The 15,104-nt window shown below is 55.4% G+C and overlaps 5 protein-coding genes across 5 annotated transcripts; all 5 read right to left on the bottom strand.

Annotated features, from left to right (window-relative positions):
* Positions 1-836: 836 nt before the first annotated feature.
* On the bottom strand, positions 837-2,077 carry LOC120647730 (putative cyclin-dependent kinase F-2). The gene has a single exon (XM_039924587.1). The coding sequence runs from the start codon at positions 2,075-2,077 to the stop codon at positions 989-991; it is 1,089 nt and encodes a 362-aa protein (XP_039780521.1). The 3' UTR covers positions 837-988.
* Positions 2,078-2,805: 728 nt separating this feature from the next.
* On the bottom strand, positions 2,806-3,237 carry LOC120647731 (probable E3 ubiquitin-protein ligase ATL44). The gene has a single exon (XM_039924588.1). The coding sequence runs from the start codon at positions 3,235-3,237 to the stop codon at positions 2,806-2,808; it is 432 nt and encodes a 143-aa protein (XP_039780522.1).
* A 2,880-nt stretch (positions 3,238-6,117) lies between these two features.
* On the bottom strand, positions 6,118-6,597 carry LOC120647732 (E3 ubiquitin-protein ligase EL5-like). Its single transcript, XM_039924589.1, has one exon. The coding sequence runs from the start codon at positions 6,595-6,597 to the stop codon at positions 6,118-6,120; it is 480 nt and encodes a 159-aa protein (XP_039780523.1).
* Positions 6,598-9,317: 2,720 nt separating this feature from the next.
* LOC120648531 (RING-H2 finger protein ATL70-like) lies at positions 9,318-10,157 on the bottom strand. Its single transcript, XM_039925285.1, has one exon. The coding sequence runs from the start codon at positions 9,957-9,959 to the stop codon at positions 9,456-9,458; it is 504 nt and encodes a 167-aa protein (XP_039781219.1). The 5' UTR covers positions 9,960-10,157; the 3' UTR covers positions 9,318-9,455.
* A 990-nt stretch (positions 10,158-11,147) lies between these two features.
* Positions 11,148-11,686, bottom strand: LOC120647734 (E3 ubiquitin-protein ligase EL5-like). The gene has a single exon (XM_039924590.1). The coding sequence runs from the start codon at positions 11,684-11,686 to the stop codon at positions 11,186-11,188; it is 501 nt and encodes a 166-aa protein (XP_039780524.1). The 3' UTR covers positions 11,148-11,185.
* Positions 11,687-15,104: the final 3,418 nt, after the last annotated feature.

The raw sequence follows: 15,104 nt of genomic DNA on the forward strand, positions 1-15,104 counted from the left end.
GACTTGTGTCAGCGGCCAAGATAATTGTTACCCTATAATCTGAACTTGTGTGATCACATATATGTCTGCATTTTTTAAACACAGGAGACAAGGTCGACCAGCGGGATGTACTTGACACAGGCGAGGTCGATGAGCTCTACCTATCTTCATCAGCTCGCTGCGGCCTGTCTACGGGAGGACCTTGCAACCACGCCGACTTCAACTGCCGCACAATCGCCTCCACGAGGTCTCCGTTGCTGGTTAGTGCTTCGCGGTGCCGCCTTCCGACCCGGCCGCGGTGCCGTGAACTGCCGTCGATCGCCCCCACCGTCGCCGGGTAGGGCTTCGCGGGGCCGCCTTCCGCCCCGGCCGCGACTGCCATTGATTGCTTCCACCAATGTGTCTGTCGACTGCGCTGGAAATGTAAGCACGCAATGGAGGAGAAGCTAGGGAGTCTGGGATCCCGTCGCTGCGGCGGCACCAGGCAGTCTGTGATGGCGCGTGGCGAGGCGCCTGGCGGTTGTTTGCAGTCTGTACCGGATCGTGGGCGGGAGATGAGTCGACATGAGGGCGCGCAGATGAGCCAGGAGCTGCCGATACAAACAAGCTGAGCCGAGCTGCATCTGCATGAAGAGCCGATTACTACACCAACCGTTGGATTGAAGCGGGACGGCATCGGGGCTAGGGGCGCACGGAAGCTCCTGTGCGCCCGGGGTGCACCCAATTTTTTTCCACACTCCGGCAGAGATTTTGTTACTCCTCAGGTTGACATGCTCAAGACAAACAGAAAAGACCGAGCAAAATTCATCTCAGGATGAATTCAACGATGCTACTTACTGAATCACAACGTTACATCAGCCATAGAGGATCTGTTAGTACTAAGCACTTGAACACATGTATCTGAAATTACAGCAGCTTCATGCATCTGAAATTTAACCGCAGGAGCGCCAGAGATCTTGTAGTAGGACACATGCATTAGATATATCCTTGTATCCAAAGAATTCTAAAGTCACACACACTGGAGCTTTCGTTTCTTGGCACAAGCCACACGAACCATGAGCATCTTCTTCCCTGGCAGTGCTGATGTCAACTCATCTTTCCTTGGAAGCTTCAGCTCGTCGACCTTGGCAAACCACTTGTGCTCGAGCGCGGCTTCTGCAGTGAGCCGCTTGTCGGTGTTGCAGGTGATGAGGCCGTTGAGGACCTCGAACCCTTCCTTGGACAAGGTCGCCTCAGGGAACAGCTCGCGCAGGTAGTTGTTCTGATGCACGTCCAGCTCCGGCAGCAGGTTAGTGGCGAACGGCGTGGAGGAGAACCCCGGCCATGTCTTGTCGTCCGGCACGCCGAGCACGTCGAAGATGGCGCAGAGCTGCCCGTCCTCGTAGCAGCCCTGGAACAGCGGCCTCCCGCCGATGATCTCCGCCATGACGCACCCCAGGGACCAGGCGTCGACCGGTGCGCCGTAGACGGGCATGTCCAGCAGCATCTCGGGCGCCTTGTAGAAGAGCGTGCCCGCCTGCTCGTACGGCGGCGCGTCGGACGTGGACATGGCGAGCCCGAAGTCGCAGATCTTGACGGCGCTGTGGTCGCAGGCGACGAGGATGTTGTGGGGCTTGATATCCCGGTGGACGATGCCGCTGGCGTTCATCGTCTTGCCGGCCGTCAGCAGCTGCCGCATGACGGCCCGCACCGTGCCCTCCGGGAGCCTCGGGTCGCGGCGGCGCCGGTCGAGGTAGTCGTGGAGGCTCGGTCCGTCGACGCACTCCATGACGAGGCAGAGGCGCGACGTGGCCGGGTCGCGGCCGACGCCGTGGAAGCCGACGATGAAGGGGCTGCCGCCGCAGGCCTCGTGGAAGGCCGCCTCGCGCATCGGGTCCTCCGCGAGGCCGCCGTCGGCGTCGGCCAGGCTGAGGCGATTGATGGCGACGGCCAGGTCCGTGATGCGGTGGCGCCCCTTGACGACCGCGCCGAAGTTGCCCGCGCCGAGGCGGGACAGCTCCTCGTAGTGCTCGGTGCTGCCCACGGAGAAGTGCCTCCTCTTGCGGCTCGCTCCTACGCCGGCGGCGCCGGCGCCGGCGCCGGCGGTGGGGCGCTTCATATCTCGATTGGCTGTGGGATCGTTGGAACTTGGAAGGGAGATGAGAGGCGCGGGAGCTCTGGCATGGCGTTGCCCAGCTATTTATTATGGAGTTGGGAGGCGGCGGTGGTCGGAATGCCCGATTGCTGTTGGAAGACAGCAACGAACTCTCAGGTCGGATTCTTCTTGTGTCGGAAGCGGTTCAGAGAGGGTTTGCGTCAAACTGAAGCAGTCTGCAAAAAAATCATGAAGCAAGCGGCAAGCCGATTCGTACTCGGCTCTTGTGGAACAAAGGCATCTGAAGTTAGCATCTTTATTATGCATCTGTGCTTTTTCTGCTTCTTGTTTATGTTCTGACTCAAACATCTATCGGCGATTCGCCGTTCATGTGTGTTAAGCCAGGGTATTCAGATGAGTGTCCCGAGATCATCAAGAGTGCTCCCTTGCCAGCAGCTACCACCAACAGTCAGAGACGAAAAAAGGCAGAGCGAAATTCCAATTCAGGAATGGATTCGATAATGCACCTTACTATTACATCACGGCAATCACAACACTGCAGAAATCATTTGCAGGATCTTTTCGTAAGAACAGACTGATCTTTACATGCTTCCTACAATCAGCGGCTCCCAAAATCGCGGACGAGGCCGTCGAAGCCGACGATGAACGGATGGCCGCCGCACGGCTGGTGCAGCAGCTCCTCCTCGACGCTGCAGCCGCGGTCGGCCGCGGCGAGGCGCTCGAGGCCCACGCTAGGGGACGGCCACCGCGTCGCCGCCATCTTGCGGTGGCATGGGCTGGCACCGCGGCATCGGCCAAAGCCCGCCGCGGCAGAGCGGGCACGTCCGGCGCGCCCGGAGCCAGCCGTCGACACCGCACTCCGCGTGGAAGAAGTGCCCGCACGCCGGCACCATGCGCACCGGCTCGTCGCCCCCGGCGTACTCCGACAGGCAGATGGCGCAGCGGTCCGCCGCCTTCCCCTCCGGTGCAGGCGGCGCGCCCGCCGCCCGCTCGTACGTCGTGACCGTGGCGGCCCCGAGCGCCCGCTCGACGTCGCCGTCGTGCACCGCGGCGCCGCCGCGCCCCGCGCCGCCCCAGGCGGCGGCGACTATGACCGCGACGACAAGCGCCGCCACGAGGGCCCCCGCGGCGATCTGGAGCGCGAGCACGGCGCCGGCGCTCATGCCTATATCTTTCTCGGCGCGCTGCGTTCCTCCTGCCTGACGGTGCTTGACGAGAAGCTCAAGGTCACAGCAGCAGCAACGTGCTATATAAACAGAGCTCCAACTCCAAGACATAGGAAGAAATTAAGTGCGAATAGTTGCAAAGCCTTCTTGCGCTTTCTGGAAAGAAAAACTAAGAACAATGACGCGCTTTCTGGAAAGAAAAACTAAGAACAAAGACTTGCTTTCTCCAAACGTGCATGATTGGAAGGTGCATTTGCATTGTTTAATTTTAGCTTCCTCCATTTTTTTATTATTCCATGGATTTGGCTCGAAAACATTGCAGTGCATTCCAAGGCTCGAGAACCTTGGCGGTTGGTTCTGAACTTCTCTGTGCGTGGGCTTTGAGCTCTTTCCTCTTCTTTTTTAGGGTTACGCCTCGTCATGTCCGCGACCACGTTCCCCACATTAGCTGATCTGCTCGCCGGAGCTCCATCCAAGTCTTATCTTAATCATTTCAGGCCATAGACGGCGGCGCCCGCCAAATGATGAGGCACTAGTAGACGCTTCAGGTCTTAAGCTTATCGGTGTTGCTAATGCCCGGACGTCCAACGTCCGAATCTAGCATCGGACTGTAACATCGGGTATAAAACTCTCACCGTAACATATAGCTGTTGCAACATTCCAAAAACACTGAGTATTCAATAGCATGTAAAAAACAATTTGCAATATCAAGAAATCTGAAAACAAATAGCTTGTTACTACCTAACATTTATATTTTCTACCTCTCAAATCACCTTATGAAACATATCAAATCACCCCCTCCAACACCATCTATACCATAGCAGGCAAATTCACATACCTGCAAGACCGTTCTAAGCAATAGATCGACATGGCTATTTTAACAAACTTATTCGATCACTGCAACATCCAACCAAAATCTATGTAATAATTTAAAGCATGTTATGAAATAAAAATCTAAAATCATTGTGATATCCGCCCAAAATAAATGTTGCTGCAACGCGGGGCGTGGCCGGCCCGCGAACAACACGACGCGTAGGGGCGGCCGTGACCTCACTGGTGGTGAGGGGTGGTGGAACGGCAGGCGCGCGCACGCGGCGAGGCTCACCAAGGGGGGCACGGGGTGTGAAGACTCGACGACGAGGACGTTCCACGGATGGCGACGGCGGTGCGCGGAGTTCGACACCGGGAGGGCCTGCAAGGTGGTGAAACGGAGGGGTGAGGGCTCAAATCGGTCAAGGAGGACGATGGGAAGCCGTAGCCACGAGAAAAGCAGATTTGCTCCCCCTCCCCTCCCCGAGAGTGCGGTACTCCCCTCTCCTCCACCCTTCTTGATGTGTTGCCGCCCTCCTCGCCGAAGACACTTGCTGTCGGAGGGGAGCAGAAGCACCGCGCACGGTTGTGGATCGCGCGCACTGGGCGCGGGTGCGCGACATGCTGGCCCGCTCTTCCCATGGTTGTGCAGCCACTAGAGGCCTTCACCGCCCCTAGCGGTTGCATCGGTGGGGGTACGGTGGCGCGCGGCTGCGAGACAAAGCGGGTGGCAAGACGGAGCTGGGGACGAAATGCGAACGGGCCGTGCGATGGTGCGGTTGCGAGGCGAAGTTTGGACGGACGGATCAGACATTCTATCCCTAGCATTACCACCGTAACGAATTTTGAGGTCTGTTTCGCCCTGTCAATCCGTCACCAAGCGTAGTTTTCTCTTGGCTCTGCTGGCAGTCGCGGAGCTTTGTAGGGTTTGCATTTGCACCAGTCAGTTTCGCGCTCTGTCAATTCGCCTAAATGGTTTAGTACAGATTGGCAACGTCAAGTACTGCACAACCTGTGTAAGATATGCTACCTGTTGCTGTCAAAACCTAATACAGGACTCCTCACGACTCCTGCCAGCACGAAGCCTGTCACACTGGGATACGGACTGGGATTAGTCAGACCGCCGGAGGGGAGTAGCTTTGTGCTGAATGAATCGTAAGCAAACTGTAAGTAGAGGCTAGAGGTGGTCAAGTCCACACGCAGACTACCAGACTGTGTTCAAAACGGGCTGCACCACCTAGTCACCTAGTACCCAGACCAAAAAATGGTCAATGTTTTCCCACTTTGTGCTGCACTGCTGCGACAAATTCAGGATATCAGCTGTAAAGATTATTCGTCCTCCTCATGAAAAAAAGTTGATTAGCCATTTTTCTTGCTATTTGCTCATTGCCTGATTGCCATAATGATAAAAGAAGGGTCGTGGGTAGTTCTATTTTTTTCCCGTTTTTTTTTTGTTGAAAAAACTCAGGCCTCACATCTGCAAACTGCGTTCTTGTGACATTCAAGGAATCGAGAGAGAGAGAGAGAGAGAGAGAGAGAAAAAACTGAACTAAAATTTCCACTTTGCACCCAGATAGGAACGCATGCCCAAGCCAACGCAACAGTCATTGTTTAAAGATGAAAACTCGGTCTAATCTGTCCCCCTCGACATCACGTCATCACACAGTCAACTCTTACCAGTAAAATTTTCTCCCTGCGTGTAGTGTCATGCGGCAGTTTTACGGGAGTGATCATGATACCAGTTTTTAAAAATAACCGCACATTGTCCGGTCAAAAGTTAATCGATACAGGTAATTTGATCACAGCCATAGTCCAATACTCCTATGAGAATGGCCAACGTCAAAAAGAACACCAACATAAATTTTAGCAGCAACAAGGCATACATGCTCTTTTAACTTAAAGGCTTTACATAGATTCTTGCTTTAACGGAAAGTCGTACATAGAATTTCTAGGGAAAATGCTTACATACAAGACAAAATTTCGAACTTCGAAGTGCGCCATTTCACTGACTCTGTCCCCTCTGCAGAAATCCTACCAGCCGATCAAAATTCACCCACTACTACAGTACTACCAGCCCACCGTGGCGCCGCCCGCTCGCGGCGGCATCGGCGGGCACTGCGAGCGCGGCGGCCTCGGCAGCGGCCGCAGCTCAGCGCGGCAGTACGGGCACGTGCCGCGCCTCCGGAGCCACCAGTCGATGCCGCACTCCGCGTGGAAGAAGTGACCGCACGCCGGCAGCACCCGCACCAGCTCATCGCCCCCGGCGTACTCCGACAGGCAGAGGGCGCAGGACGGCGGCGCCTCCTCCTCCTCCCCCTCCGCCGACGGCGACGCCCTCCTGCCCTTCAGGGCCGCCCTCGCCTGGCCGTACGTCACGAGCGTGTCGGCCCCGAGCACGCGCTCGACGTCGTGCACCGCGGCGGCGCGCCCCGGGCCGGCCGCGGGGTCGCGGCAGGCGCCCGAGGAGGCCACGACGATGGCGACGATGAGCGCCACCAGGCCGGCCACCACGGCGATCTCCAGCGCGAAGGCCGCGTCGGGCGTCATGCTGCTTGCTTTGCTGGGCGGTGCCGCGACAAGTGCTCATCTTGCTTTATATATACAGACTAAGCTCATTGACAAGCATCTGTTTAGCCTCAGATAGCGAAAGACAGAGACAGAGGGGTCAGAGGTTGGTTGTTCGTGGAAAGTTTCAGAGGATTTCCTGGCCTCTTATTTTCATTTCCTGACAGTGCCAAGCCTTGAGATAGTAGGTGCACAATCGTCCTGCGTTATATAAAAACAAACTTTTTTGAGGGCATAGCGAGCGGAACGCGTGCTCACTTTCCTGATCAGTTGACCCCTCAAGAAAAAAACAGGCCTGACAGGAGACACCAAGGCGCGAAGCCCCCAACGGGCAGTAGCACTGTAGCAGCCTCGGCCGGCGACTCGGCTCGGTGCCGGTGGCACGCGGCTACGGCGGACGCCACACGCCAGACCGCGCGGGATCGCAGGCCGGCTCCACTCGGCGGAGCGAGCAAGTCGTCAGCAGCAATCCGAGTTGCCTTCGTCGCCTCGTCGGGAGCTTGATTGCTTGGGAAATTACACTTCGGAACAGACAGAGGGCGACGTACGGTCGGCGACGAGAATACGCGGGCTTAGAGCATCTCCAATAGTTTCTAATATTTTCTCCCTAAAATTTGATGTTTCTCAACTCCCCAAATAGATATGGAGAGGCAAAAAAAATACTCCATCTCCAAGAGTTTCCTATCATTCTCCCAAAAATAAAAAATTATGACCCCGCTCTCCCACAATCGCCTCTCTCGGCTACCTCTTCGCCATGGCCGCGCTCGTCACCCTCCTCCTCCTGCAGGCACGAGGGAGAGTGCAGAGCAGGGCTGCCACTGAGAGGGAGGGAGGAGAGAAAAGAGGGAGAGAGAGCGCTAGTAGCTAGCGCAGCTGTAGCAGGCAAGAGCATGCAGTTCCATGCCCACACCCACAAGCAAGTGGCCGACCAGGAGCAAAAATGGAGCCGCCGCTCCAGCACCACCAGCTCCTCGGCAATGCCGCCGGCTTTGGATTCCCAGCCTTGGACCCTCTCGGGTTATCCCTGCAGCATCACCCCGACGGCGGGGGTGGCGCCTCGGCCAGGGCGCTCGCCTGTGACCTGTCGTGGCGGGGACTCCTCTTTCGGCGTGGCGGCAGTTTCGGAGAAGAGCGGATGGGGAATGACGGGGCGCGTATTTTTACGCACAACACAGCTCACTTTGCCAATTGTTAGCAGATAGGGAATTTGGATAGGAAACTATTGGAGATGATTTTTTTTTTCTTTTTCCCAAAAAATAAGGATAGGGAAGAGATATTGGGAACACTTGGAGATGCTCTTATGTTTTGTTCCTACGAGGTTTTCAAAATTCTCTAGCTAGCAATCAATATGTGGGTGATTGAAAGGGCCCGAGAGGCCGAGACATTAAAATCATTAGTTGTCGTACTCAAAATATGGACACATCTGCCCCGAATTTGCATACTACTAGTCCGGTAGAGCAGTTGGATAGTCTAGACATTGATTTTAGTCCAGGAATAAATCGGCTTTTTATCTGCTCACGAGTCTGACCATAAAATACAAATACTCAAGTCTACTCCGTACACATTGCAGGCAGTCCAAATTCAAAAAAAAAAAACTCCAGAAAGCAGCCGCCCTCTACAAGGGAGGAGAGGAAGGAGAACCTTCCTGTCGAGCTCTACTCCGTTTCTATAGTATTCGCTTCGGGTTAAGCCGCGTCCCATGATCACGGTCTCCCCATTTTGGCTGATCTGCTCACGAGAGGCTCCAAGTATGTTAATCTGGTTGGAGTCAGAGCCCGCGTCCGTCGAATGATGAGGCGATGTCGATGATAGATGTTTCAAAGTCTTGTATGCTCTGTTTCGTTCTGATAAGCAAGGCTGGTTTGGGAGGGACTTTCTGAGTACTCGTTTGCTTTGCTAGCCTATTAACCCAAGCCAATAGACATCTCTATAAGTATTTAAGAGATATTTTGAAACAGACATATGAGTATTTCAATATTTCTGGATAAATTTAGAGTCTATAGATAGATATAGATGAGATGATAGGCAGAGGTGACATTCACAAGCATATTAGAATTTGATGGTTGTTGCGTCAGCAACGATTGAGTCCTCAAAATCGATAGTACATGTTCTCTTCTACTGGCAACCAGCAACAGCAACAGCAACAGTACTTTTCTCTCACACTAAATCAGCACAAGCCACCAGCCAGTAGTACTTTTCTCTCACAGTAAATCAGCACTAGTCATCAGCCACAGCCAGTTGAATAGAGGAGGGACTTCCAATAGAACCCAGTCTTCGTTGCTGTCAGAAAAATAATAAGTATTTGGTTACGCTGCAACTATCTGAACCTCTCGTCTTTCCTACTTCTCACGACTCCTGAGTCCTGACAGCACGAAGCCTGCCAATACAAGCTTGACTAGCACTTGTGTCTTGTGGTTATTGAGTCTTCCAAGTAATCGCTCGTCCGGAAATTTTAACAAAAAATGGGTCAAATTCGCGCAGAAGAGACTACCAACTGCGATTCCGTGTCCTGCACCAGCGGATTAGTCGTTGTTTACCGAAGAACAAGTAGCTTAGGTTACTTCAGTACTCTGCTCACTAGAACATCACGCCATTACTTGGTCAGTTCGTCAGCTCAACTGGCAATTCTTTACCCTGTGTAAATTGTAGAATGTAATGTGAAATTTCATACAAGTGATCACGAATAAATCACGATAAATGCTGTGCAGATTAATTCTCCATTCCCTCCTAAAAAAATGGACATTTTCCCCTTTTCGTCGAATACAATGGCCATTTGTTTCCTCAGATGTTGCCCATTGGGTGCATAGTGAAATAAGCTTATCAAGAATCCTAGCAGGTAATTAACAATCAGCAGTAGAAGCAGGAGCTGATTCGCCCCCGCCCACTCCGGCGGGCCGACCGTGGTGGCGCGGCCCGCTCGCTCGCGGCGGCATCGGGGCGCACTCCGGCCTCGCCGGCCTCGGCAGCGGCCACGGCGCGGCGCGGCAGTACGGGCACGCCCCGCCCTTCCGGAGCCACCCGTCGACGCCGCACTCCGCGTGGAAGAAGTGGCCGCACGCCGGCAGCACCCGCACGAGCTCGCCGCCCCCGGCGTAGTCGGACAGGCAGATGGCGCAGCGTTCGCCCGCCGTCCCGCCGCCGCTCCCCGCCTTCTTCGCCTGGTCGTACGTCACGAGCGTGCCGGCCCCGAGCGCGCGCTCGACGTCGTGCACCGCGGCGCCGCGCCCCGCGCCGGCAGCAGGGTCGCGGCAGGCGCCCGAGGAGGCCACGACGATGGCGACGATGAGCGCCACCAAGGCGGCCACCACGGCGATCTCCAGCGCGAAGGCGGCGTCGGGGGTCATGCCGCTCGCTGGGGCGGCGCGGGCGCGACGACAAGTAGCTGTCTTGTTCGTCGTTCTTGCAGCTGCTACCTGCTGCTATATAGACACAACTAAGCTCAATGACAAGTGTTTATTTTTTGGGTAGCTTCCATGCCAAGTCATCATCAGGGGATGAGAGAGAAGAGAGCAGAGAGGGGTGGATTGTTCCTAGAAAGTTTCAGAGGATTTCCTGCTCTCTTCATCCATTCCTTATGGTAGAGGTAGCAGGTGAACAATTGTCTTACGTTAAAACTTTAGGGGGGCAATTCAACGAAAAGGGCCTTTCGCTTCAACCCCTTTCCCCCGATGTTTGAGGTTTTCTAGAACCAGTTGGATCTCAATCCGGCCAGTTGACCCCTCGAGGAAAACAGCCTGATGGAGACGAAGCCCCCAGCGGGAAAGTTTGGCCGCTAGCGATCTCGGTCGGCGACACGGTGGCACCTGGCAGCATAGCCGATTCCATTCGGCAAGTCGTCAGCAGCGATCCTAGTTGCCCTCGTCGGTTGGAGCTTGATTCTTTAAGAAATTCTACCCGCAATTCCTCACAGGCAACAGCTGCTCGGTTTCTGTTGTTACGTTTGATTTTGGCCAATCAACGTCAGCGGTCAGCGTGGTCAGGAGGGAATCGCCAATGACGGCCGGCGAGAAAGGCCGCCGCGAGCTCAAACGTCCAGCCGGCTGATGGAACGGTCCCGCGAAGAAGAGGGTTCAGACTTCAGAGCGGAGGGCGACACGTTGGACCGACCGCTGTGACAGAGATCTCGTGACAGAACGGTTTGCAGTTGCAGAGAAAAACACTTTTTTCTTTGCGAAGAATGCAGAGAAAAACACTTGCCAACATCTGCCAACGATCAACCAAGAACAGAGGCTCTCCGCCGTCCCTTTCGCCACCGGGATCCGGGCGCCGGCGCACACTACTTCATTTGCGGCGTCGGCACCTACAGGCAGCCTTGGTGCGCCCAAAGCTCTACGTCACGGTCCACAACTCACACTAGCCTGCCTTCTCAACATCTTCTTATCATAATGTATCAGCGCTCAGCAGGGTGTAATGTTACCTATCTGCAATGAATACAGAGTACAAGAATCGACACAAAAAGATTGAGAAAAAATTGACAGCAATCAACAAGCTTGCTTAAATCTTGACGCAACGGGAGAAACTTTCACCTCTGAAATAACGTGCTCAAGAATCCTCTGCAAAATCCCAGCAGCTAATCAACAATGGTAAGTGGGCCTACTGTGCAAGCAGATTGACCCGTTATGGCGACGGAGCTCGCACTGTGGCCGGCGCCGCGCGCTGGCGCTGGCGCCGGCAACGGCGGGCACTCGGGCCTCGGCAGGCTCGGCAGCGGCCTGACGCCACCGCGGCAGAGCGGGCACGTCCCGCGCGTCCGGAGCCAGCCATCGACTCCGCAGCCCGCGTGGAAGAAGTGCCCGCACGCCGGCACCACCCGCACGAGCTCGCCGCCCCCGGCGTACTCCGACAGGCAGAACGCGCAGCGCTCTTTCTCCTCCGCCGACGGCTGCCGCGGGACCCGCGCACGCTCGTACGTCACGAGCGTGTCGGCCCCGAGCGCCAGCTCGACGTCGTGCACCGCGGCGGCGCGCCCCGCGCCGCAGGCCCCCGCGGAGGCGGCGACGATGGCCGCGATCAGCACCGCCAGGGCGACCACGGCAGCGACCTCCGCCGCGGTCGCGGCGTCGAGGCCCATGCTTTTGCTGCGTCCTGGGCTCCTGCCTCCTGGGCTCCTGGCTGGCTGGCTTCCTTCTTGTTATTACGCTCTCGGGTCCCGGCGTTCTTGCTGGCTGTTCTGCTATGGAGTAAGCTCGTATTCTTCACGAGTGCTAAGCGGCAGGTGGTGTTGTTCCTCGAAAGTTTCAGCGGATTTCCTCCTTTCTTCCGGGGCGCGACAGTTTTACGTCAGAAATCGGGCAATCAAAAGGGCTAGTTAACTTCCGTGACCTTTCTCTTGTTTATTGACCTCCACACGGCACCGCCACCGCGGCCGGAGGAGAACTCCCGCCGCTCGCTTTCTAGAACGAGTGCAGTGCGCGCGCAACCGCGCGCGTAAACTGTTTGCTTGATTCTATTTAGCAATATATTTTAGTCTGAATTTAGTATATGTATATATGTACTATATATAGAGCTATCTATAGAGTTAGGCATATATAAATAAATATGTACAAATAGAGGTAGTACATGTATATTAATATATATAAAGATGGAAACAAAAGAAAAAGAAGCGGAGGCGTGGAGTAAGCCTTTCTCCAACCATTCCCCCCATCCAACTCCCCCAAACGTACTATTTACTATATTTTACTACCTCCCTTCAAAAGATTCCTCCCCCTATAACTCCTTCTCTCCAACCATTCCCCCCATATCTATTCCCCATATATACTATCACTCATTAACTAACTATTTATTTAATGTTTTTGAATTTAAAAAAAATCATACAATATTTATACTGTCATAATACGCATTATCATCGTGTTACGGGGCTCAAACGAGATTAATATCGCGAAGAAACGGTGTGATTAGAGATATAGGGGGAGTTGAAACTCACCCTATACATGGGGGGAGTTTCAACTCCCCCCGTATATAGGGGGAGCTGTGGGGGGAGCCGTTGGAGGGCTCGCTCCCCCCAAAACCCCCCTACGTAGGGTGGGGGGAGGGATACGGGGTGCCCTTGGAGGTAGCCTAAGAGGAGTGGAGGCGCTGCTGCAGGCTGATCCTGTTCATTAGAGGTAGGCATAATTAACCGATGACTGAGAATTGAGATTCTGTTTAGTTCTCAAATTTTTTTTAGCGCTACAGTAAATTTAAAAGTTCGACCACTAATTAGGAGTATTAAATGTGGATATCTCACAAAATCCATTCTATAACCCCAGGTGAAATTGCGAGATGAATCTTTTAAACCTACTTGGACTATAATTGGACAACATCATGCTACAGTAGACATCCTCTCACGATGAATGAATTAGGCTTAATAGATTCGGCTTGCGACTTTCCGTCTATCTGTGTAATTAGTTTTATAATTAGATAATATTTAGTTCTTGTAATCTTCGGTTGAAAATTGCTAAAGTGATTTTTTTCGGTTGAAAATTGCTAAAGTGATTTTTTTAAAAAAAATTTCGCAAACTAAACAAACCCCGAATCGAAATGCCGGAAATCGAAACTGAAATCGAAATGACCGAAACGAAAATATTCGGTTCTAAATTGGTTCTCAGTTGCAACTAAGCAAATTTATCTTGGTTAGTTCGATTCGTAATATCTGCTAACCAAATAAACCGAAAGGATCGAAACTCACGCCACCTCTCTCTCTCACCCTTTTCTCTCTCTGTCGGCAGCAGCATCCTCACTTGCTCCCTGCTCTCTCCTCTCTCTCTCCTTCCATACTCACGCACACATAGTAGGCAGCAGCAGCCTCTCTTTCCCTCTCTGATTTCTTCTCCACCGAGCAATCAAGAAGCCAGATAGCTGCAGTAGCACAGGCCACTGGCTCTCACTCCCTCTGATTTCTCCATCGCAAGAACCACCAGCAGCGCCATCTTCCTTGTGCTCCATCCCAAAACGTCAAAGCAACAAATCTCCCTAACGCAAGCACCGTCTCTATTTTTCCCCGAGCAAGCAATCCGAGGAGGCCAAGCTACCAAATGGCGCGTACGGTCGCCACTCCTCGCCCACGGCCGTCTCGGAGGCAGGCGTGGCTCGCAGGCCGCTGCTCGCCGCCCACAGCCGGGCTGGAGGCATGCGCCGTTGGCCTGGCGCCGCTGCTCGTCGCTTCGGCTGGGCTGGAGGCATGCGTCGCCAGCGCTCGCCGTCCGCGGCCGGCCCGGTGCTGCTGCTCCCTGCCGTGCCGGCCAGGCGCGCGCGGCCTGCTCGACGGCGGCGCTCCCCGCCGCGTCTCCGGCCCGTGTCCGTCGCTCCACGCCGCTGGCCGGCAGGAGGCATGCGCGGACCGTCCACCCCCACCGGCGGCCGGCCATCCGCTACCAGCAGCACCGCGCCGTAAGCCCTTGCGTCCTGGCCGCTGCTCCCCGTCGCGGCCGGCCACGAGGCGCGCGCAGCCGGCCCGGCGCCTCCGCTCCCCGTCCATGAGCGCGAGGCCGCCTTGGTGGACGGCCGGACGTGGGAGCATGTGGCGGCGGCGGGAGATGGTCGCCACCGCCATCCCCTTCTTGCTCTTGCAGCGTGGCGACTTGGCTTCCGTGGTCACCCGCTTTCACTTTGCCCTTGTGCTCGCGCCTCCCGCCGCTCCAGGTTCCAACCCAGCGCAGGCCGAGGGGAAGGAGGCGCGGGCAGCACCCCGCTGGAGCCTGGCGCCACGGAGCGGGGGGGGGGGGGTGCTGTGGAGGCGCAAGCGGTGCCACCGCTTTAGCCCAGCCTCAGGCCGACGGAGAGAGGAGGCGTGGGCGGCGGCGGCGCCGCTGCAGTCCGGCACGAGGTTGAGGGAGGAAGGAGGCGCGGGTGGCGGGTTGGAGAGGGCGGTGGTGGCCGGCGGGATGAGCAATCGCTGCCATCTATGCTAGGACGAACGGCGTCGATTTTTTTTTGCCGACGTGGACGGCGTGGTTGGCCGCAGACCTTCGGGGCATTGTTATATAGAAATGCGTCGGACCGGCCCTTCGGCAATCACCCCCGGTCACGCGGCAAATGCAGGCAGGGTGCGCGTGGTCGGCTGAGATCCAAATCCCTGGTGATTGAGATTCGAGAGACGGGTCAGGACTGGAGAAAAAGTCCGGTTTGTCCTGGCCCCTGGGATCTTTTCCAACTCCGAGACCGAGTGGAGTGGCGAGGGTGATGTGAGAACTGGTGGGCACGGCTCGCCGCCTAGCGATCTTGCGAGCGGCCTGCGCCGTACTTTCCTCGAGGAAACGCAAGTTCAGAGTCGAAACGGCCTAGTCGCCTGGGGCCAGGACGGACCTCGGTTTCTTTGGCACTTTCACCTGCATCTCCTACGACAGCGAGGGCCGCAGTTTCTCGATAATCTGATGCGTTGGAGTGATTATATGGCCCCAAAGATAATGACTGCTAGCTGCAGGTTCTCGATTAATCTGATGCACTGGGAAAGTTGCTACTGGTCTGATGAATGTTCGTTGTTGTTGTTTTACTAGTAGCATCAAGTGATA

The sequence above is a fragment of the Panicum virgatum genome, chromosome 9K (genome assembly GCF_016808335.1).
Source record: "Panicum virgatum strain AP13 chromosome 9K, P.virgatum_v5, whole genome shotgun sequence".
NCBI classification, from domain to species: domain Eukaryota; kingdom Viridiplantae; phylum Streptophyta; class Magnoliopsida; order Poales; family Poaceae; genus Panicum; species Panicum virgatum.